We start from the raw sequence: 23,751 nt of genomic DNA on the forward strand, positions 1-23,751 counted from the left end.
TGTACTACTTGTGGATAAGAACAACCCCATAAGAAGTGATGAAGTCAGAGTAAAACATGTATTTGATTTCAAGCCTGCAATGGCACTGAGAGAGGTTGTATTGTTTCTAAGTTCACAGAAGTCAGATGTTGTACTGCTGGAAAGTGAAACGTTTAAGCTTGTAATATCTTGTTAACTAAACTTAAAGAACTCTTTTGTTTGATCTGCCTTTATCCGTCTTTTGCAAATATTTGAGTGGCTCTGTAACAGGGGACGGGTCTGGGATGTCAAAGTCATCACCGTTGTAGTCCTCACCTCGACACATGGCCTCCACCATCCGCATCAGCTCTTCAGCATAGCCTGTTGCAGAGGAATATGGGACAAGGTTCAAATTAATCCAACCATAGATATGACACACGACTATGTACATCTCAAAATACAAATCATATCTGCAATCAACTTTCTATTATGCTTACCAAAAGATGGCTCCTGTAAGACTTTCCTCACAATGTAGCCGCCCTTCTTATACTTTGGATACCGCAGGTTGAACATCATCTCGCCATCGTGTCTGCTCCGCTGCTCCCTGTTGGCATTCTCGTTGAAATGCAAAGCAGCCAGGATCCCTCTAAGAACAGAACACAAACAGAATAATCAGGAACAAGATGACCATTCTTAACAGCGAAACATAAACAAGTCAACCCAAAAGAGCCCATGTTACCCCTCTATTTATCAGGTTGCACTGCCTAACAGTGGCTGCCCAAACCAGGCACAAGGCCCTGACCCTTGCCTACAAAACCACTTCAGGACATGTACATTTCCTGTGCACTGCAAATGTTGCAAGCTGTGATTTTGTCCTCGATTGTAAGTCGCTCTGGATAAAAGCGTCTGGCAAGTGTAATGTAATAGAATGTAATAATGTCCTAAAAGAATGTTTCACGGAATATTTCTTTGATTACCTGCTCTCCATCCCTTTGTATGAAAAGTGGCACATCTTTGGCGCAAAGTGGGTAATCACGCTATGGAATGCTTCGAGGTAGGATGTCTGGTGTGACGGGGACAGGCGTTGTATATCTGCACACAGCCTCTTGTTCCGGATGATCTTCTCCACTTCAATAGACACCTTCGTATCTGAAGAACATTGTACAAAATACATGTAAATTATGCAACATGATGCAACATGATACTGTGATCACAATCTCTGTAAAATAAACATTAGGAGTATACTAACGACAACTCAGCCACGGTTTACGCTGTTCCCTGCCTTCCAGGACTCCGTGCGCACAAGAAGAGAACAGTCCCTCGAACCCGGTGTGCCTGTTGTGGATGTGATCGATGACTGATGTCCATTTGTCCACCACAAGTTGTCCACTGCCAGGAGGCGTCGAGACCACGGACCAGTACAGATGGTTTATAATACTTCCCACCCAGGGTTTGAGGTCCTGGCAACCTCTAGTTTGTCCAAGGCTCTGCAGCTTCTTCTTGACACCTGAGTAAACATGTGTAGATGAATAAATAAATAGAAATCTAATGTACTGCTTGAAGGTCTTGACTCCAAGGGCATAACTAAAACCCTTTTTAGATACATGAACAGCCTGTAATAGCCTGAAATAGGCCCTGTCCTCCACACACACAAGGATTTCACACATAAAATTTGTCCAAACCCAAAAAATCATATCTTTCAAAAAGGAATGTCAAGGTAGTGCTTCAAGTCTCTCTTAAAAATTACATTAAACAGGTTTAAACATGTTGCACTTACTCTTGGCTACATGCCATATGTCAAACTGGTGCGTGATGTCTGGATGGTCCTCTCTAATCATCATGTTGATGCCTATGTGTCTGTCTGTCACGAGAGTTCCGACATCCACAAAGCCCTGGACTTTCTCAAGGGATCGCTGCAGTCCCACTTTCTCCATGTGGTAGGACCCTCCAACCTCATTGCTCTAAAACATAAAAAGCAGGAGATTTTGATGAGCATAACATTGACTAGTATAAAATTGTCCTTACTACGACAGAAGAGTGTGTTTTCTATACTGGGCAGGACTCACATAGAGGCATAATACATCTGAAATGTACCTGTACAAGTTGTACGTCAATAACAGCTGTTTTCCGGAGCTCCATTGTTGAGTAGGTGCCGTACTTAGCGCAATGCCCTGGGGTGTCGGCACGCCCGTCACCACCACACACGATGGGTTCCCCTTCTGCCTGTAGCAGACAGAGCATGGCAAACTGCTGCTCGCCCCAAACTCGCTTCACAGCTTTGAAAAGCACCTGGTCCTGATGTCTGAAGAACGATCTTTCCGACATCACAGCAACGCCCAATCTGGATAGGACACGCAGCACCTTGGTGACAGTGGCCCCACTGAAGAGAATGGCAGCGGACAACAACACATTCCCAGCTGCTGTTCTGCCGAAGAAAGGTTGACTGTTCCATAGTCCTTGGTTCCCACATCCCCCGCACTGGATGGTGACCTGCAACTGTGTTCCTACTTCTTTACACTGCCAGGACAGTGACCTGCTCCCACAAAGTCCACAGCTGCACCATGTTGACAACAGCGTCACCAGGCATTCCCAGAACACAAGAAAAACGCTACCTGCTGGCGCCTCAGGTGGCGGCACTGGTGGAGTATTGTGTTCAGGACTCTCTTCAGCTGAATCATCAGAGGACGGCAGCTTGTAGTCGGGATCATCTGTCGACATGTTGTCATCTGAGTCAGAGCCACAAGAGGTTGAGTTGTCGGTGTTGTGAAAGCAAAAGCAGTCATCCTCAGTCTGAGTCCCAACAGTGACCATTGATGTAGTAGCCTGCACACCTGGGGAAAAAACAATGTTTAGTATATAGAAATCAGTGTCAGCTTGAAGGAAATCTTCATTCAATACACACAACTTTTTGTGAAGCTTGCTCGCACTAGTAAATTTGTAGATTGTAAAATAGTCTTTTCCTAAGACAGATAGTTTTTCCAACATTCTTGTGTAGATGTGAAAATAGATGTTTGACATAGAAAAGGATTGTCATTAGTGATGTATCTATCTACACAAGATGCAATGCTGAAAAGACCCGTTTCCCCGGACATCTGTTTGGCTAAAATACGTACATAAATGATAAAATACCTTTAGTCCGTCCCCTTCCTTTGAACTGCATAGCCACCGTCCTTGTTGGTGGCCTCAGACACACTTGAACGGAAAAGTCACTGTGCTGATCTTCTGTTGAATTCACCTGAATAAATAAGTAAGTAAATAAATAAATGTGTGTATACATATGTGTGTGTGTGTAAAAGTTAAAAAAAAAACTAAAAAATAGAGTTTCCTTCCAACACAGGTAACCTAGTAAAAAGTAGACCAGTGTATTTGTCTTACAATCAGCTGATTCTGCACTGGTTGAATTGAGTTTGTGGTGGGTCCTTGTTAGGTTTTTAGTGTTTTTCAGTAATGACAGTCCATCTATCTAGTTAGGTACAATGGAGTAAATGGTGTAACGGTTATGTTATATGTGCTACTGTTGTAATTACACCACAAAAGTACTTTTACTTTTAACACCTCTGGAGATGGTGAGGGTGAAGGTCTGAGAGAGGGGGCACTGGCACTTGATATACTGTAATGCTGTGTGTAGTTAGTCAAATAAAATCTTTAGTCAGTAACTTAGTTGACCTGAACGCTTTCCGAAAACTTACATCAGTAGATGGGTCCCCGTCAGGAAAGTCATCGCTTTCCTCTTCAGCAACATACTCAGACTGGCATTCCTGTAGTACCTGAAACATAAATAAATAAATCACAAGATTTAGCGTGAGTTGGAGGGGGAAAAAAACGCTACCGCAAACCTAAAACAAACACTTGAGACTTGACTTTTTGCTAACACTCTGAGGTGAACTTAGCTGAATAGCTAAAGCACTTAGCACTAGTAGCCAGCTGAGCTGAAGTGTTCAGAGCTAGCGCCAACTTCAACTATGAAGAACCACCGCAAGCTGTTTACACAGTGCCAAACACTCATTCCTTTGCATTTCATTTCCCTTCCATTATTAAAATATAGTCCAAAATAAGAAGGTACGTACCTCCAATCTCTGCCTTTTCTCCAGAGCATGAGACCTCCGGCTCTTGACGTCGCCGTTCGCCCCCGGGGCTAACCTCGAGCTTGTCCCTCGATGAAATATACGCGGAACCGAATTGGGCAGCAAAACCTTCTTCAGACGAACATCAATACCAAGCTGCTCCTTCAGAGCGGGGATCGAGTCGTAGCACTCCTCTTCAAAATGCGCTGAGCAAAGTACAGACGACGAGCTTGGCTTCCATACTGTTCCTTTCGGACCAGCTCTTGTCCTACAAACTTGTTGCGTCCAGAGTTCACACAAAGCAGGGTCTTTCGGAAACCGATGAAGGGTAAAACCGTTCTCCCTGGTGTTTGAACAATACGCTGCAACACACCGCTCAGGCATGTTCTCAACAAAAATATTAAGAACAAAACTTTAAAGATGCTAAAACTGCGAGTACGACTTACTGTGACTAGAAATGATCAAGGTCAAGGGTGGCAGCAGGTGCAATCAGGTCTAAAAGCGTTCCGGAGCATACGTCATCTTTATGTTGGAACGTTGTCAAGACACTGGCCTGTGGATTTCAGTGGCTTGCGTACAAATTTCGAAAATAACAGAGAACCGGGCATATTTATCACAATTATGTATTTCAAATCGAAAATAAAAGTTATTTTAGACTAAATAAAAAAAGGTAGTCTCTAGGTGTCATGAGGTCTTTAAGAAATCACATAATGTCTGACTTTTTATAGACCAAATGATTAATGATAAAGAAACAATTTACAGTGGAGAAATAAATTGACAATAAGAGGCAGTGATGATTGTTGGTTCTCTCTCACTCTGCCCTTGTTCCTATAAGGTTTCGTAAGGGTGCGTTTGATAAGAACTACAAAGCAACCATAGGGGTGGATTTTGAGATGGAGCGCTTCGAGGTGCTCGGTGTTCCCTTTAGTCTACAGCTGTAAGTATGTCACTACAAAACAGACAAAGCCCTAAACTAACTAACTAACTCACTTACTGCACCGACTGAGCATCAGGGTCAACAAGCTCTCAACAAATTAGACGTGGACATAAGAACCTGTCTAGGACTCTTAACTCAATGTGAAGGACTCACTTGTGACTTAATATTCCAACAACACAATCTAAGCTGCAGCTGATCTATTTCAGGTGGGATACTGCAGGCCAGGAGCGCTTCAAATGCATCGCTTCAACATATTACAGAGGAGCGCAAGGTGAATGAAGTTCTACAGCACACTATTACATATCTAGCAATCGACTATTTTATATGAACAGTGTTTTCTCTCTCACAACCTAACACCTGCTCATTGTTTATACTGTTTGTCTCTCCAGCCATTATAGTGGTGTTTGACTTGAGCAGCGTCAGCTCTTTAGCACATGCCAGGTAAGAAATGATGGTCAAATTATTGTACCATTAAAATACAAGTTGAGGATGAAAAATGTGTGTGTGTGTGTGTGTGTGTGTGTGTGTGTGTGTGTGTGTGTGTGTGTGTGTGTGTGTGTGTGTGTGTGTGTGTGTGTGTCTGTGTGTCTGTGTGTCTGTGTGCAGGCAGTGGCTGGAGGACGCCATGAAGGAAAATGACCCATCCAGTGTTTTACTGTTCCTCGTCGGCACCAAGAAGGACCTCAGTGTGGGTGCAAGTATTCCAAAAAGACAGTTAATTGATAAGTGGATTGCCAGAAAAATAAACCAACAACAATATATACAAATATGAAGATTCTCTGGAAGATTTAATGTTATTTTAATGGCAGGTGTGCTTTTTCCTATTATATAAAATACATATTTGGCATTTTGGCAACTCCTATCAATGACCTATTCTGTAGATTGACTAACCATTTAATCAACTCATCAGTTTAGCTCTGAATATCTAACTCTGAGCAGATTATTAGCCTAATTCTATAGTGACCAATGGCCTTGAGCCTATTCTTCCATGTTACATTGCCTTCTCTCTCTGTATCTCTCTCCTCAGTCTCCTGAACAGTTGGCTCAGATTGAGCAGGAAGCCATCAGACTCTCTGAGGAAATCAAAGCCGAGTACTGGGCTGTGTCTGCCAAGTCAGGTGGGAGTCAGTCAGACATCACCATAAGCATCCCTTCATCCCTTCATGCTCTCATGTTCTGCGTTATCTTCTTTCTCTCACTAAACCACTTTCCCCGTCTCTTCATTGTCTCAGGAGATGGCGTCAGGAATTTCTTCTTCCGTGTGGCCTCTCTGACTTTTGAGGCCAACGTTTTGTCTGAGCTCGAGAAAAGTGGTGCGAGAAACGATGGTGACATTATCAGTAAGTTTACTTAATCAAGCCTCATCATTAATAAACCAGCATCATACGAAAAGCTATTTATTTGATTAAATTACCAACTAGTTCCCCAATTAAAAACCACGTGTTAACCTAAGCATTGCTTCCGTAGCTCTCAGATACAAACCAAACCAACAATTCCTTACACCATCTACAAATACTCTGTGGTGCTTTATTTGTTTTGTAGATGTAAATTGTTTTAAAAAATCCGACGCATAAAGAGTCATTCTAGAAATGAAGTATAACATTTGAGGCTATTCAAACAGCAGCATTTCTTGAGGCTATTTTCAGCTGTAGATTAATAAAAATGTAGTAATTAGTGGCCACCAAACTTGTTCTGTTTGTCAGCCCGTTAGGTGACCTGCGTTTTCGAAATATTTTAAACTTTGCAGTGTTAACATCCATGTTCACTTGCTCGCACTTTTATTTTTCCGCCCTGTTCCACCCACTTTCAATCACGTGAAATAGCGTGAACAGGGACAGGAATGTGTATCGTTTGCCCGAGACGGACTAAACAGAGGCTTATTTGTGAAGAGACAGTTCTGCCTGCTTTTGATGAAATGACTACATGTGTCCTCTTATCAGCGGCTGAACCACAGAGGGATGTTTCTTCTCAGATGGCTTGCTTTGATGGATTTTAAACACACTATTAATAAAATGGGCTCTATATCAAAGGAAAGTAAAAAAAAGGGACACTTCTATTCTTTCTTATCCCTTTTGTAATAATTTGAAATATAGTAAAAAATAAGTATCCCAATACACCACTGTGGCTTTTATATTTTGAGAATTCATTGTTGGTGTAGTATTATAGACTTCTGTCATTCGGAACCTTTCTGCTGTACCTCAAATTGTTCCTCTTAAAGCCAAAATAAGTGTTAATTGTTGTATTTGCGTTCCTCACAGGGCTCACAGACAGCACAGAGGCTGATCACAAACCGACCAAGAGGAAATCCAACTGCTGCTGATCAGAGAATGGCCGCCTGGACACACTGTACTGACCACATAGCAACACATGACGGCACAAAGGAGGGGGGAAATCAGACTGAAATATGGACTCACCCTGTACACTGTGGATATAATGAACAGACCCCATAAGAAGTGATGAAATGTCAAATAAAACATGTATTTGTGTTGCTCTGCGATGGCCTGAGAGGAGGTTGTAATATGATTTCTAAGTTCAGACAAGAAGACAGGAATGTTTGTACTGCTGGAAAAGTTGAAACGTTTAAAGCTTTGTAATATGCTTGTTAACTAAACTTAAATGAATATACTCTTCTTTTGTTTGACTGCACATTTATCAACACGTATCTGCCTGTCTGGCAACATTTTTTTTGGAGGAAATGCCAGTACAAGTCTCGAGTGCATTTCTTTTGTTTCCTCGCTGTCATGTGTCTGTGTTGCTAATGCGCAGCCTGCGCCAGCACACATGACCGAAGTCATACCCACAACGCATCTCTCTCCTCTGACATAAGGGCTCCCATAATCTTGAAAATGGAAGGATTGTTTTCATAAACAGAAGCAAACAGGAAGTTGCATCTGAGGTTAATTGATTTGCTCGCTCAGTTTCGTCAGACTGCATATGTTCGTATCTCGAAACAGACATACTTTAATTACAGCTCATGCATTATGACTTGTAAATAAATTGGTTTTAGTCACATTTTGTCTTTTTGTTGAGGTAGAAAAACTAAACATCACAAACAAAAGGTAGTTTTGGAAATTCGCCACATTCAGTTCCCAGCTTGTCACTTTTTCCATCTTTTAGAAACACACACAAAAAAACTGCACATCAAGTGTTTCCCAAAATTAGCATGGGAAAGACTCAGGGTTTAATATGAACACTTTTATTAAAGGGATCACAGGTAGAAAAGGTCATCAGCAGTGCCAAAGACATCATTCCTCCTCTCTAACGAACTACCGCCAAGGACCAATCACAGCCTCGCTGAGAAAGATTCAGTATCTTAATCTGGCGGGAGACGTAAAAAACAAGTACTCAAAAACCATAATTACCTAAAACAAAATGCATATTCTGGGATCATTATACTCTGCACACTGCAATATGAAGCACACCATTGAATACCATTGCTGCTTGCTTGTACAGTGGCAGAGAGGCACAGCAAGAAGACATTAACAAACTCAATGCATAAATCAAGAGGATGCAGAGTGGCTTAAAACTGGCGCACGACGACCGACCACAAGAGAGATTCAATGTGAGTTTTTTTTACAACAATATATTCCTTTTACTGAAATAGCTGCGTGCACTTCTGATTATTATACAAAGAGATATGAATGCAGTGGCAAGTCAGTGTGATGTTAGCTTCTGCTAAAGCGTCTTCATTTTACGGTTGGGAGTGAATCACAGCAGAAATGCATCACTTCCTGTGTGGTGGCAAACATCAAACCCCAGTGCAATAATCACTGAAAATAAAAAAAATCCCAAATTGGAGTCAACTTCAAAATGACGCTCTGACACACACATGAAGCTGACTTTTTAACTTCTTAGTAAAATCAGTGCTTTTAAAAAATGAGTTTTTCTTTATTTTCTCGCATAGATGCAGAAGAAGTCATCCCAACAACCACTGTTGCCTCTACAGGTGCATGTTGTTAGTGTCAATAGGTCGAATAGGAGTCAACAATACAATAGAGGCTATCTACAGGAGCATAATACAGCATGTAGTGGAGACAACTAGCAGGATTTAATGTTGGAGATAAACTCAGCTGACATGAGGGTTTCTCCTTGATTTAATTTAGATGTTTTAAATCAGCCTCTACACTCACTTTCGGTGTGTGTGTGGTCACAGGTTTGTTTGTATTAACAGATGTGAAGAGCGGAGGCTTGAGATTCGAACAGAAAAAAAAGTATTTATTCATTGTGACGCATTCCATACAAAAAATTAATTTCCTGATTGGCTTGGAAAAGCGCTCTTTTGGCAACTGCTCGAGAAAAATCCACAAACTGTTATAGAGGAACAGTGGGTTTTTGTAGATGAAACTGTGTGCCTCCGTCAAAACCATTCATGGATTAAACTAAAAAGCAATCGCATTCGTAAAGAAGGTAGGACAGCTTGTGTGACATTGTCTGTGTAGGTCCATATCCTACGTGTAACGGCTCTCTGATATTTCAAGTTTCTTTTTGTTGCCATTGTAATGACTTTATGCGTAACATATACAGTGTTACAGACTGTACAGAATACTAAGCAGCCAGAGGAGACGGCTGGAGGTCAGGAGGGGGAACATCTGGGTGGAGATGGGAGAAAAGGAAGGAAGGAGTTGAGATGAACCCTGATGGCAGACTTTACGAACCACATGTACAATATCAGGAGGGGAGGAGGTGAATCATGAATGGGTTGATGGGTTGTGGAGAGACAAAAGTCGGAGGGTTATCCAGATGAAGAAGCAGTACGAAGGATGGAGTTGGGCAGGGGGGTGTAGCGACGCCCCCCCTCCGTGTCCTATCGGTCCATTTCATCCAGAAGGGGTGTGGCGTCTCCGGCGATGGACATGGGCGTGCTCTCGATCATGGGGCTGGGAGACGGTCGTGGCGTCATCCTCTGGGTTTTCTTCCGCCCCTCCGCCTCTTTCTCCTTCAGCCACTGCTCCGCCATCTTGCCCCAGTCCACTGCGGAGGCGTTGCTGCCGCTGGCCCTGCGAGGGGGAGGACAGAGAGGGAGGGGTTTTAGTTAGAGACAGAGAGCGGGGCTGCTGCGTAGCCTTAAAATCACGCAGAATAAAGGTCTAGCACCATCTAGTGTCAGGAAAACCACGACACATTGATTTATATCCAACAATGGGTTCAAATGAGTTGGATAATGCAGAATGGACATCTCAAAATTCAACTTGGAGGCAAAGGGAAATTCTGACAATGCAGATCATACCGAAATCTGTTAAATCTCGTGTACCAGGGTATTTGTACAACAAAAATCTGTTTGATTACCAAAGAAAAAGCCATCAAATAAATGTTTCTACATTTCAAATGTCTTTTTTTTTCTCTTTTATCCCTCACACCTGTGCCCCCTCTACTCACTTTGGCGGCTGCTGCTGTGGCGTGCGTCCTCTGGATGAGGTGGAGGATGACGGCGTGCCGGACGAGTGGCCGTGGTGACTGCTTTGATGGCCGTGGTGGCTTGGTTGTGCCACGTGGCTGCCGTGTGGATGGCTCCCGTGTGTGTGAGAGTGCGAGGACTGCGGCGTGGTGCTGGTGTACTGCGGCGTGCCCAGCGCCTGCTGGCTCGGAGTGGTGTACGAGTAGCTGGGCGTCATCATGGGCGTCGCCATGGGCTGCTGAGGAGTAGCAAAGACCTGCAGAGGAGAGAGTGCGGGGAAATGAATGTGGCTCATGGGTTACCTGAGAAAAGTGAATATTTATCCACCTGACAGTTAAAGATACGTACTCTGATTTATTTTAAAGAAATCACTTTTTGTGAAGCATTAATATAAATTCAGTTGAAGTTTTAAATATTTACTTAAACTTAATATTTCATTTTTCAAATTGAAATGAATAAGGTTGTTTGGTTTATCCGCTTGACATATTTGTGGTCGTTGTGTGACCCTAGGATACATTAAAATCCCTGAAGCAGCTTGTTTGCTTCCACAGTAGATAAATATTAAAGCTGCACTCACATGGTATGCAGAGGAGCTCCCTCCTCCTCCCCCTGTGCTGCCACTATATCCGTACTGGCTGGAGCTCCACTGAGCGGGGGTGGTGTTGGGGTTCTGGCCCTGGCCTGTGACTGCGGCGATGGCATTGAACATCTGAGAAGTCATGTTGCGTGGGAGGGCGTTGACAGCTCGCGTCAAGTCTAGGGAGAAGGGAATAAATTAGGAAGTGTCCTACAACTCCACTCAGGCTGAAAATTAGAATAGAAGACGAAAATAGCTTTGTGTGTGTGGAGCAGAGCGGGACTCACCTGCGATGTTGATATTTGCTGGGGTGGCATTCAGGGACGCAGGAGTCCTTGTTCGACTGCTGTTGCTAGGAGTGATGCCTTTGACAGAAATAAAAAGTTAACTACAACTACATCTTTTATTTGATGTAAAATATACATTAGGAGGAGTGCTTCCGTACCTGGCACAGGCTCTTGGTAATGGTCCTTAAACCAGCGGAATAATCCGTTCACTGTGGGAAATACCTGGGAGCGGTAACGGAAGCCATCGGGGGTGATGGTCACATACTCAACCCTGGACAACAGAAATAGATAGCATGTGGACATTTAGTAACAAACTCAAGGTTTATAAACATATCACATTCCATAAGCACATTTCTGAATCTCTCTCTTGATTCTTTAGACTTATCTAGCTTTTCCCCCATTTGGAATACTTAGCGACCGGGCTTGATATTTGGGAATGTCCAGAAAGCCCATTGCCTTGACAGCTTACATTTAGCCATCGTGGCCTGGCATAGACCACACACTCCCACGCAGAAAGTTGGATGACATTTCACTGTCAAACATCTTGCACTCAGGGCAGAGCTGTTTGCAGGCTGTGATGTGCAGATGCATGCCTGCGTAGGAGTGCGTTTAGTCGCAGGCCGTACACCCTGCCTCGCTTTCAACGACAACACATTTCTGCCTGCTCCAAACGGCGATATAAAATACACGGCTTGTTTTATCTTTCTTTTACCCAGAACTTTATGTACCTGAAAAACATCAGATCATTAGTCTTTAAACAAATGTATTTAAAAAAAATGTATATACTGATCCAGACCTGGAACAAAAACTGCAATTTCGTGCCTTTTCATACTGTTTAGGAACTAGATGTGCAATTTGTGGCATACGTTGTAACCATGGACCTATTTGTTGATATATTATTGATATTATTGTCAGGTTATGCTACAAAAATGTAAAGGGGTAATGTTGAAATCAGTACAACTTGTTTATTCTACATGTTCTACTCATGGCTTCCTTAGAGGGTATAATCAGAAAACCAAAATTGGTAGAATCAGCTCACCTTGGTTTTCCTCGAGGCTGGTAGCCCAGTAGGAATTTCCCCGGTAGCTCTTTACATGTTGATAGAAAGTATGGAATAAAAGTAGGCTTCTCCCTCTTTGTCCTGACCAACAACTCCTCCATTTTCTGTTGGAGCGGGAGGCAAAGACAAAAGAAGATATAAGAGGTGCATCTGGTGGCAATAACATGCAAACTAAATTGCATTGTTTATGTTATCAACAGTTTGAAGGATATAAATCAGTAGATAATATACCTCCTTGCTCCCCAAGTCCTGAAAGTACTTATGCCCCAGGAGATCTCGGGCAAATGACGCCATTGGTTGAATGTATCGAGCACTGATTTCATCCAGATCTTCAAACTCCTGCAAGATGCAAAACACTTTTAAAAATATGCAACAGCAACACATATGTTCCACAGTGATTTTTTTAATAGGTTTAATTATGAAGCACAAGATCAGGAGAAAACCGCTTACTTCAGAGTTGATCCAGAGAGTGTGTCCTAAGCTGAATGCGTTCTCTTTGCCTTCTTCCCTCACATCCACATGCTGGTAGATGCCATCAGCCACCTTAAAGAATAACACCACACAGAGTCAGACCGGATCATGCTGTTCTGACACGATTTCGGTACCTCTCGATCCGTCTCTTACCTTCCAGGTGACGGTGAGGTGGTTCTCTCCCTTGCTGCTGGGTCTGATGATCAGGTCTCCTTGGTCCAGGGTCTCCATCATTTTCTCCGCCTGGTTGAAACTGATGTTGTGGAAGTTGGGATGGGCGATCACACGCTTTATATATGCTGCAGACAGATGAAAAGAGAAACCGTGTAAGGAGAGAGGTGTGGATGTAAATGTTGTTGGGTAAACAAGTTGTATCACGAGAACTGTTCCCAAAGGTAGCGCAATGCAGCGTGTAATTAGCCATTAACAACTTTTACTAATCCTGTTATTATACTGACGTGTTCGCTGCTGTTTCTTTTTGAGCTCCTCTTCCTGTTTTTGGTGTTCAGATTCTGTGTCAAAGTCATAGTAGCTGTCCTTGGGAAGCTTCCACTCATTGGCCTTGTCCATCAGATCTGACGTGCGGCATGTGAGGTCGACGCTGAATTTCTCAATGTCGATTTTCATGATGCGGCAGTGAACCGTCATGCCCACCTGAAGGAGGCGGGGGAAGAGGAGCAATGAAGTTTTATGGATGTGTGATGATAGATGGAAACAGGTAAGACAGAAATGTGCAGGCACCAACCATAAGCAATACATACATTTTCTTGGGGGGAATTAATAGCATCGACAGAAACAAACAACGCCTCACCTTGACCCTCTCCTCAGGGTGTTTGACCGTTTTGTCGCTGAGAAACTTGGTCGGAATGAACCCCTGGACGCCGTTATCTAATCTGGACCGCACCCCGATGGCCTGACCTGGACACGAACCGCTGTCAAAGTGATTCCAAACCTGACGCGGGGGACATAAAAAGAAGACGTTTAGATGCCAGATTCTCAGCTGTTTCTACTCACAAGAAGAAGAACTCCTGTGCCGGGTACCTCGCTGAGTTCGGGGAAGTTGTCCTGCTGGCAGAAAGGACACTGCCACAGCCCTGTGGAATCGTTACGGATGGCCTGGTCGTAGCTCTCTCCCTGAGGCCGCCGGTGAGCGATACCAGTGACTATACTGGTGATCAGCTTACCTGAAAGTAAAGGAAGCAAAACCTCAAACAAAGGCCGAAAGAGCAGCAATTCTACAGACACTTGTAGCAACATCACCGCTTTAAAGAAGTGTGTTAGCACTGAGTTCTTCGCCTGAGTGCTTATCGTTAAGAATATCATGTATTATTGATCTTTGTTGACATTTAATTCATGATAGAAATGTGTTTACTTCAGTGTGGTGTGTATTACCGATATAAAAGGTCTCTGGGGTCTCCTTGGTGAGCAGGTTGAAGACCTCCTCAGTGTTGGGGACTCTGTAGGCGACTCTCAGATCTTTGTACCTGCAGCTCAGCTCTGAACGGATATCGTACAGAGTAATGCCCTTGTTGCCATAACCCTACAGGAGAAACAACAAAAATGAGGTCATGGATTTGTTTACGTGAAAGGCATCCATAGTGAGTATGAATGAAGCTGCTATTATTTATTCGTGTGTAGGTTTCATCTTTATTTATAACTTTTTTCATGATGAGATATCGAGCGGGTCAAAGCCGCACTGACCTGTCTCTCAAGCTCCTCAGCGAAGGCGTCCAGGTCCAGATCTTTGAGACGTTCGGGGTTTTCCAAGATCTCCTCCAGAGCTCCGGCTGGGTTGGCATCTTCTGCCGATTCATCGTACTCGAGAGCGTCCACGGCCATCTTGCGAGCCCACTCGTACGTCTCAGGGTGAACACGAGATCCATCCAGGACCTCGATGTAGGAGTCCGTACTGTGTGTGAGAAAATAATAAACAATGCTGATTTAGAACAACCTCACAACAGGCTCTATCATTCAGAACCTCGGCTGACACTGCTTTATGGAATAGTTTGAGGGTGTAACAGACTCCTGAACACGGTACCGACCTGTCTCCGAGCGACGCCGTGTCGATCTTGATGAAACCGGCACAGTTGATAAACACCTTGGGTCCCATGTGAGACATTGTGACCAGCTGGGTTCGGTTTTCCAGACGAGTGTTGTTCTGCTTCAGAATCTGCGTAAAAACAAGGACCATGAAGATGATTAGGTTAGGAGAAAAGGCGACACACATCAATGTGACTTAAGACTGAAGGACAGCATCACAAAAGCACACCTTGAGCAATTGGGAGCCCTTCCTCGGCCCCAGACCACAGACGAACTGGACCAGGCTCTGGGTGTGAGGATGGGCGATGGACTTGTTCACATCCACTCCGACTTCATTGACACGGTTAATGAATTCACAGTAGAGAGCGCAGAGCAAGTCTTCCTTCACCACATGTTCCTGAGGAAGGAGAGGAGAAATACAGTTTCAGAAAGGATTATGTTCGTTTACAGCATCTGGATACTGATGTTCAATCGTTTGTAGAATAAGCAGCAGTTAAGGAGGTTACAAGTAATGTTATAGGAGTATGGTACCACAGTATGAGCATCCAAATACACTTAAAGTACAAAACGTTCTCATGATGCAGAAAGGCCCATTTCAGAATATGTTATAGTATTTGATTATAATTACTTATGCATTAGTGTGTTCATCTCTTTAACCTGGCAGTAAGTAAGAGGGGTTCTTTCAGTGCTGTGTAGCTTGCTCATTACTAAGTCTTATGATCTTATCAATTATAATAATTGATACGAATGAACAAACAAGGCAGAAACTGGTATTACCTGTTAACAAAATACAAACAAGGTAAATATCACAACTCTAAAAACAATACAACCCTAATTGTTTCAAAATGCATTGAATCTGTTGAAATCCATTAAAACCATATAGATAGATATAATTGCACACAAATCCACTAATGTGTCAGTGTCAGTCTCACCTGCAGTGGGTGAAGTTTGAGGCAGAGGATATCATCATCGGTGCTGCAAACCTGAGCGTACTCTATCAGGGGATCCTGGATCTTCCTGGCTATTGACACAGCCTGTCGCAGCAAGGGAGGGTAATCCCTGAAATCAACCTGCACAGAGAGAAAGCAGAGGATCAGGACGAGGGGAGTGGCAGAGGGAGCTGTGGGCCATATCTAGAGTTTCAGTGCCAGGGTATGCTACAGATATGCAGGTTGAGTGTTTACCTCAGACTTCTTGCTGTTCATGTACAGTGTGGCCAACTCATTGTCAACCAGCTCCACTCCCACAGCGGGCAGAGAGGACTCTTGCTCCAGCTCGCTGATGGTCCTCTTGATGTCTTCCATGATCATTTGAGCATCTCTGCACACAAGGCGGGGTTTTAGCATTTCAACTCATTCAGAACTTGTAAATGTTGCGTAACATTTTTACATGTGGTTTTTCAGCACATCCCCCCAAAAATATGTGTACCTGTTTTCCCCAGCGACAGCCACGACATGAGGTCTCTTGCCAGATAGAAACTTCTTGAGAGTTTCAATGTCGTGGGCCTGAAGATAACACACACACACACGTTAGAGATCATCTCAAAGAGGAACCCCTTAACGAAAGCATCTGTTGACTACAGAGAGGCACATTTGTTTCCTCAGCTGTACCTTCTTCTCTCTCTCATCCTCCCTAAAGGCATTCCTCCTCTTCATGAAGTAGGGCAGGCGCAGGAAGTCGACCACCTCCCCTTCCCCGTTGATCAGAGCGCAGAACACTGGTGTGTCTCTGTCGGAGCAAAGTGGGTAAGTCAGAAACTGTTTTGTTAAATAAGTGTGTCTTTAACGCACTACACATTGCTTTGTTTTGTTCGTTTCAAGGAGTGTAATTCACATTTAGTCTGTGTATAGTGTGCCTTTACTTTCATACCTAGAATTGTAGCTACTGACACAGGAAAAATTGGAAATAGATGTGGGGTACATACCTGCTGGGCGCATATGCTACTCCAAGCACCCGAATGCCTTTGCCCTGACTTTCATCCATCAGATCATCGTCTTCCTCCACCTGCTGATCTGGTCGGTAAGGAGCCACTTTGAGCCAGTTATACAACCGACGGCAGCAGGACTGTGAGGGTAGACACAGAGGGTTCATAAAAGGTTAAAACACTCATCAAACATATATTTTTAAACAACGTTGCTCTATAATTGAACATACATTTGCATAATACTGATGCAATGTGACAGCTACAGAGAGGAATTACCCGGACAATGCTCTCCTTGGCCTCAGTGATCAGTTTGCTCTTGAGCTCCTTGGCCATCTGAGGGTAGAGGAACTGAGTGAGGGATCTCTCTATGGCTAGAGTCCGCTGCCTGTTCCACTCCTGCACCTGGTGACTGAACTCATCCCTGTAGTAGAACTGTTTGATCTCATCAAAGTACGTCTGGTCCCCAGCGTACCTGAGGATAAGCAGAGGGAAGACGCAGTTAGAAGCAGCATCTTAATATTGCTGGAGTCATAATTCCATTCTACTGACTAGGATACAAACATAAGCTGCAGCTTCAAAATAAATCAAACTCAGGGGACCTATCCTACTTATCAACTCTACTTTCCTACAACAGCCAAGCTTTACCGGCGCTGAAATAAGGCCGACAGTTCATCACACCACACCCTGTGCTTTGTAAATGTCCTTTTCTACCTCGGGATGTTAGTTTACTTCTAATTTCCCACATCTCGCTAAAAACTGATAACATTTGATGGGATCCTCCTTAATCCTTGGTCCGCCTGTGATCATGAATTAGCAAATATCTGAATGGAGCAGGTGCACCTTAAGCAGATATTTATCAGTACTGTCACTGTGCTTCAAGGTTTCAAGGTTTCAAGGTTTTATTTGTCATATGCACAGCAGATACAGCGTATATGTTGGCAATGAAAATCTTATGTCGCGTGCTCCTCCAACAACTCAACATGCATGGTGCAAAAGATAAATAAAGTAGTGCAAAGATGGAGTGGTTGAGGAGCTCGAGACACGGCAGCCATCCTCGGCGCCATCTAGCTTACCCTTTGACTCCCACAAGGTCGATGCAGATATCAATGGTAAGCAGCCCCTCTTCCTCTGCCAGGCACATCTTCAAAAACTGATCGCCATTCAGCTCTTTTACAGCCTTGTTCTTAAGATACTTGAAGGAGTAGGCAAAATGAGCCTCGTCTATCTCCTACAGGAAGAAAGCAAAGGCAGGTTAAGAGACAGAGTTCAGAAACATTTGTTAGATGATCAAATCCCTAAAATGAAATGTCTCCAAACCTTTTTCCCCTTCTTTGTGGGCTTGATGTTGATCTTGGCCCTCTCTTGAAAGGTCTGTCGGAGGACATGTCTGACCAGAGGTTCACGAGCGATCTGCATGGCCACCATGTACCTGGTTCCTTCCAGCACGGCCTCAGGAGAGCTGAACTGGCTGCACACATAGTCTTTGGCCAGCTCGACGGGCTCGGCCGGGAACTGCTCCGTCTCGTGACGCTGGTAACTGTCTCGCAAATTTTCTCCAAACTGCTCTGGAGTTAACCCAAACTTTTTAGCCAAGCCATCTACAGAAAGGACGAAAGAGAAGAAGAAGTTTAATCCAAATGATCAGTCTTGGGAACTCTGCTATGCCATTATGCACAGTATATATGGTAGTTTAAAGAAAGGAGACTAACCAAGTCCTACGCTCTGACAGATGCTGTACATATCTCTACGAGACGCCAGCTTGAGGTCAGGTCCTTTCTGTTCTTCTTCTTCTTCTTCTACCTCCAATTCCTCTTCTTCACCTGAGGAGGCAGCCATTAAAAATCAGTCATTAAGAAAATTGGAACAACAAAGCAAATACACCTTAAAACTGAACTATTCGTCCATCTTTATCGTTCAGTAAATTCAGAGGCGTCCAGCTTACCGTCCTCCGTCACTTCTTTGATCTTCTTCATCCTCTTCTTACTGGTCTTGGCAGTATTCTGCATCTTGGGGATGTCTCGACCATAGTAGAGCAGAAAGTGGTTGTAGACATCCCCCAGCTCTTCAAGAGTCTGCACATCTTTCAATCTAAATAAATAAATTAGGTTTGAATGGAACAGAAAAGGCTCTTTATTGTTGATCACAATATAATCTTCATCACTAGATTAAAGCAGCCACATAAAATAGAACACACGAGAGATTATCTTTCTCAGCATCAACCATCGGCGCCTACCTCTCCATGTCCGAGGTGTCCAAAGGACGGATGCCGTCCGCCAAAGGTTTGTCAGGGTCAGCTGAGATCTGCTCAAACTGGTAGGCCTGCATCTTCTGAAACAGACGGCTCAAGTTCTGCTTCCGGTTCTTCAGCTGAGTCCACTGGTGGATGAAAATGTAGAAGTCAAGAAACCAGGCGTGGCATGATTCCAGAACATTGGTAAAATACAAATGGTTGATAGAGACAAAGAATATCCACCCTTTCATCCTTACTCTCAACAATGCATTTCCATCAGTCTGTAAGTTGTTTTGCAAATAAACAATAATTAAACTGTACCTTTTCATCCCACTGCCAAACCTTCCACAGGTCGTTTATGTTTAGTTCCGGCTCCACATATTCTTTCCTGTAGAAAGCTATGAATGGGACCTGCAAAAAAAAAATATCCAAATTGTTCCATGGTATTAGTTTTTAGAGAAAAAGACAAAGTGAAACAAATAGCTAAATTAATTATAAGGCCCTGTACCTCAAATTGTTGATTCCTCATGAAGTTGAGGGCCTCTTTGATCTTGGCAATAGTGCTTGGGCCCTTCCTGCTGAAGTTTGTAGTTGTCCCCCTGTCTAGATAATCTGTGCTCTCCTATTTAGGGCACACAAAAACACAACGTTGTTTGATTAGATGTAAAGGCAAGGAAGATACAATGAAAAGGGGAATCTAACAAGGTATCATGACAGAGGATCCAGTCTTTTGCATTCTCTGTGTGCATATTTTTCCTGAGTGTGAAGGTAAAGGGCGTACCTGCATCGAGATAGTTAGAGTGGAGAAACCGTGTCTGAAGATCCACTCTGCTTCCTCTTCCAGCTCGTCATCCTCAGCGGGTTTAACAGGGATGGATCGTAACTATAAGGAGAAGAGAGTCAGGATAACACGGTATAAATAAGATTCAGACTATTAATAAACCTGAGAAAGCAGTCACTATGAACCTGTATGGCCCAGATGAGATCTTAACTACAGACTACACAAACCTGGAACCTCTCCGGCATGTCTGTGTTCCGGATCTCGTTGTCTTGGTCAGTCATGTGACTACTTTCCAGCTCGCTGGGCTCGTAGATCTCAAAGATGCTCTTCCTGCCTTGCCTCCTCTTAGTCTGCTTCTTGGGTCTGTCCCAACCTTCTTCATCCTGGTCCTCTTCCTCCTCCTCACCCTGGTCGTATACATCTGCGTCAAAGTCAGCGAAGTCAAAGTCTCCACCGAAAATTTCCTGGGCCTCCTGGAGGGCTCTGTGGGAGGATGAACAGCGCAGTGATTGTGTGTGTCAATCATTTCTCTAAGCAGACATTCTGAGCACACTTTATTGGCGTTACCAAAGATTAATCGATATTGTTCAGGAGAAAAATTATGAAATTTAGGCTCTACCTGATATAGCAATGGAGCTTATTGCCCCACAAGTGATAAACCTTTTTTTATTGATCGATTTGTTGTATAATCTTTGACACTCACGCATCTGTGTATCCTGAGAACTTCTTGCCCCTCTTTTTGGTGATGGGTTGGCCGTCATCATCGACAATGAAATCGTCGATATCTGTAAAACAATTTTAGAAAACAAATCAATTATACAGCACAATATTTAGAGACCAATCAGCTGACGTTATTCTATTATTTCTCTGCTTTTTAATTATTTAAAGGTGTCCTAAAATTCCTGGCTTACCCGACTCCTCGTCTCCTTCTCCTTCTTCGTCGTCATCTGCGTGGTGGAGAGGCTCATCGACGGCCTCCCCTTCCTCCAGGTCGCCATCTGCATCACCATGAAAGATCTCGTCTGCGATCAAGTCCTTCTCGTCGTCATCTTCTTCATCATCATCGAGTGTTTTTACACGGTCGTACTTCTTCTTCTGTGACACCAGACGGACACAGCATCAGCACTGCTAGCTTTAACTTTACACTATTACTGCAGAGAAAATAGGGATGAGAGAATATTCTTACCCTTCTTTTCACTTTAACACCCAAGTTTTCCTCAATCAGGTCCAAATCCTCGTCATCCAGGTAGTCGTCAAAATCTGCAAATATTGATCGTGTTTATATTTGGCACCTTTAAGCTGCTACAATGAAGCCACAAGGGAGGGCACCGCACATCTCATCTCCTTTATTACATGGCTGTTTTTTAAAGTACAAGTATAATCTGTTTAGAAGCAATCTCATGTAACGCAGCAGGGCAACTTGTGGGCTTATTGACATTAAAATCGCAGATCCATGTGTAGCCTTGATCCCATAGTTAAAACGATCCAGTTAATTATACTGGGAATTATCAGTTATTTGGTTCAAAAAGGTAAGTAGAGCTGAATCAATACATCCCTTTTTATATACAATAAGAAAGCAAAATATCAAGGAAGATTAAACACCACGTCAGCAGAGAACATAAAGCACAATCTGTCGAGAGTATTTCAACAAATATGTGGGTGCATCTGACCCATATGGAGCGGAACACTCAAAATAAAAAGGGATGGAACCAGAATTTGTTTACTGTCTATTCTGAAATGTACTATGTCTTTCCGCAAAATGTACTGTTCAGCAAAGTCCAGTACAAAGGTAATATCTATAATGTGTAATTGCAGTATTACAGAATAGCCATAAATCCTGTATTGACACCTTAATAATCAGTTCTGTATTACACAGGGAAATCACTGCTGACATTCCTGGCAAGATACTCTTGGATTTCAGTTTTGGGGGATTTCCTCTCTGTATAAAAGATGTGTGACCCATCAAAACTGGACAGAGAAAAGCAATGAGGAGTGGTAATAGGAATGGGCAGAATGACAATATGCATGGAAAAAGGTTAAAACATAAAGAGGAATAATTGGAAGAAATCCAATACAGCTTTTCCATTTGTGGAAAACCACAACATGCAACAACACACTGTATCATGGCTGGAAATACTAAAAAACATCTAATGCACTTACTGCGTTTTTTCCGTCGATGCTTCACTTCTTCTTCTGAGTCACTCCCTGTTGCACTTGCACTTTTTGCAGGTCCTGCTTCCGCCTCCTCCTCCTCCTCCTCTCCATCATCAATGAGTCCGCGTAAATTTCCTCGTTCATCCTGGTCCTCTGTGTTCTCTTCTTCTTCCTCATCTGTAAAGTAATGAGATATGAGTGGTCCACAAATCATTCAACCCCCCCCCCCAACCCCTCAAACACATGCCAAGAACTAAACAATTTCCTCCTTACCATCTTCCTCCAGAAACCGCTGGGTCTTTTTAGGTTTTAAGTCTTTCTCATCAAACTCCTCCTCTGACTCCTCAGCCTCGCTATCGATAAAGTCCGACATGACGGCTGTTCCTGAGAAGGAAGTACAAAAAAGGCTGTTAGAAAATGTTCACAACATCATCCAAGGATTTGTTCTTCCAGAAAAGACACAAATACAAAAGCAACACCAACACAACTCATATAATACGCCTTCATGCGTTACGCTGCAATGGTGAGTTCAACCCATATCATTCCAATTCTGCAAGAAAACATCTTATTTTCACACTGACAGTCTTGCATCAACTTTGTTCAACAGGTTGTTCCAGCTCTTCATTAAATGATTAGATAAAAAAATATTATAAATGCAAGATGTAAATCCTGCACCATTACACTAAATGTCCTAGTTGTATCGGTGGGACCAAATTCATAACATAAGTTTGTATTTTTAGAATCTCCTCAGAATTTGAAATGAAGGGTTTAGTAGTTTATTATGTACTGAATAGATCAACTATACGCGTCTGTTCCATGTCTATCGTGTGTTTTGTGTCACATAAACGTTATATTGTTTTCTATATATGCGATTTATTTATGTAAACATCTACAAAAAAAGCCCGGGATTATTGGGTATTGCAAACATGTTTGAGGTGTTATTGACAAAACACGTTAAACCAATTTACAGGCAATGAATACTCTATGTTCGTATTTCTAATTGAACTGGTTATAGTTGTTACCTCATTGTCATAATGTAAGTCAGTAACAAACAAACAAACTAGATTGAGTTGGCGACCTTAAACCTAACAATGTCGCATTGCGCACACATTGAACTCCCACGGAGACGACTAACCAGGCACACATGCCTTTTCCTTTCAATCTGATTGTAGCTAACGTTACCAAGTCTTATTCATCTGATGAGCAGTCGGTCGACAACATTAATCTGATATAGGAAATTATGTTCAATATCGTCAGCTAACGGTATTATCCCAATGAGCTAGCACCCGGCAACTAGGCTAATACAGATGCTAAAATGGCACGTTAGCTTTCGGGAAACCATTTACCAAGTACTGTTAGCTAGCACAAGTTAAAAAAAATAGTGTATGTATCAACACATTAAACGACAGTAAAACAACAACCGAACCCATTTCACCGCTGTAGAAATGACCCAAGGCCCATCTCAGCCAACTTCGCAGTCTAACGTTAGTTTGTGCTTCAGCACATCAGTACGTTAGCCTAGCATTAGCCGGAACGACAACAACAGCCAACTGCATCATCGTTAGCTAGTTAATCACTGTTACATAGGCAGCACAATGTAAAGATAAACATTACCACGGAGAAACTGGACTTACACGTCTCACTGCGGTGGTTTACTCCGAAAATATTTACAGTTATAACGGGAGTGTGTTGTGTTTTGTGTCTGGGAGCTTGTACTCGTAAAAAATGGCCGACAACGGGCGGCGTGAAAGGCAATTCCGGTATGCAGTGAGGGGACTTCCATCCTGTTTGGTAAAAACGAGATGCCCCCTGCTGGTTACATTTTAATGTGTTGTCTGTGCCAAGTTCAGAATCAGAAATCGGTTGTATTATC

At 43.1% G+C, this 23,751-nt stretch overlaps 2 protein-coding genes and 1 long non-coding RNA gene across 3 annotated transcripts; 1 reads left to right on the top strand and 2 right to left on the bottom strand.

Annotated features, from left to right (window-relative positions):
- Positions 1 to 181: 181 nt before the first annotated feature.
- On the bottom strand, positions 182 to 4,718 carry LOC134872155 (uncharacterized). Its single transcript, XM_063895312.1, has 9 exons — positions 4,026 to 4,718; positions 3,648 to 3,725; positions 3,088 to 3,193; positions 2,053 to 2,789; positions 1,736 to 1,919; positions 1,208 to 1,465; positions 936 to 1,107; positions 456 to 604; positions 182 to 339 (listed from the first exon to the last, which is right to left on the bottom strand). The coding sequence occupies exons 1-9, from the start codon at positions 4,404 to 4,406 to the stop codon at positions 182 to 184; spliced, it is 2,223 nt and encodes a 740-aa protein (XP_063751382.1). The 5' UTR covers positions 4,407 to 4,718.
- Positions 4,719 to 5,196: 478 nt separating this feature from the next.
- Positions 5,197 to 6,053, top strand: LOC134872069 (uncharacterized). Its single transcript, XR_010166780.1, has 3 exons — positions 5,197 to 5,230; positions 5,349 to 5,647; positions 5,987 to 6,053. It is a non-coding gene; the product is annotated as an uncharacterized LOC134872069 (long non-coding RNA).
- Positions 6,054 to 8,139: 2,086 nt separating this feature from the next.
- supt6h (SPT6 homolog, histone chaperone and transcription elongation factor) lies at positions 8,140 to 23,638 on the bottom strand. Its single transcript, XM_063895178.1, has 37 exons — positions 23,513 to 23,638; positions 22,152 to 22,262; positions 21,885 to 22,055; positions 20,911 to 20,984; positions 20,636 to 20,819; positions 20,428 to 20,509; positions 19,952 to 20,207; positions 19,725 to 19,826; positions 19,452 to 19,565; positions 19,265 to 19,354; positions 18,947 to 19,089; positions 18,656 to 18,801; positions 18,423 to 18,533; positions 18,031 to 18,311; positions 17,787 to 17,941; positions 16,990 to 17,185; positions 16,714 to 16,853; positions 16,400 to 16,517; positions 16,218 to 16,294; positions 15,974 to 16,109; positions 15,722 to 15,859; positions 15,019 to 15,186; positions 14,792 to 14,919; positions 14,451 to 14,658; positions 14,142 to 14,289; positions 13,791 to 13,933; positions 13,561 to 13,701; positions 13,208 to 13,403; positions 12,903 to 13,048; positions 12,729 to 12,821; positions 12,510 to 12,617; positions 12,258 to 12,382; positions 11,377 to 11,489; positions 11,219 to 11,296; positions 10,932 to 11,110; positions 10,336 to 10,610; positions 8,140 to 9,956 (listed from the first exon to the last, which is right to left on the bottom strand). The coding sequence occupies exons 2-37, from the start codon at positions 22,249 to 22,251 to the stop codon at positions 9,764 to 9,766; spliced, it is 5,256 nt and encodes a 1,751-aa protein (XP_063751248.1). The 5' UTR covers positions 22,252 to 22,262; positions 23,513 to 23,638; the 3' UTR covers positions 8,140 to 9,763.
- Positions 23,639 to 23,751: the final 113 nt, after the last annotated feature.

This window comes from Eleginops maclovinus, chromosome 11 (genome assembly GCF_036324505.1).
Source record: "Eleginops maclovinus isolate JMC-PN-2008 ecotype Puerto Natales chromosome 11, JC_Emac_rtc_rv5, whole genome shotgun sequence".
Classification (NCBI taxonomy): Eukaryota; Metazoa; Chordata; class Actinopteri; order Perciformes; family Eleginopidae; genus Eleginops; species Eleginops maclovinus.

Bases quoted from the DNA above. Each gene is read 5' to 3' on its own strand.
- LOC134872155 (XM_063895312.1), bottom strand. From the start codon at position 4,406: ATGCCTGAGCGGTGTGTTGCAGCGTATTGTTCAAACACCAGGGAGAAC. The intron at 605-935 runs GTAATCAAAGAA...TTCTGTTCTTAG, and splicing joins TACAAAGGGATGGAGAGCAG to AGGGATCCTGGCTGCTTTGC. The intron at 340-455 runs GTAAGCATAATA...CCTCTGCAACAG, and splicing joins CTTACAGGAGCCATCTTTTG to GCTATGCTGAAGAGCTGATG.
- supt6h (XM_063895178.1), bottom strand. From the start codon at position 22,251: ATGTCGGACTTTATCGATAGCGAGGCTGAGGAGTCAGAGGAGGAGTTT. The intron at 20,985-21,884 runs GTAAGTGCATTA...CAATATTTGCAG, and splicing joins GCATCGACGGAAAAAACGCA to ATTTTGACGACTACCTGGAT. The intron at 19,355-19,451 runs GTACAGGGCCTT...TTTTTTTTGCAG, and splicing joins TGAGGAATCAACAATTTGAG to GTCCCATTCATAGCTTTCTA.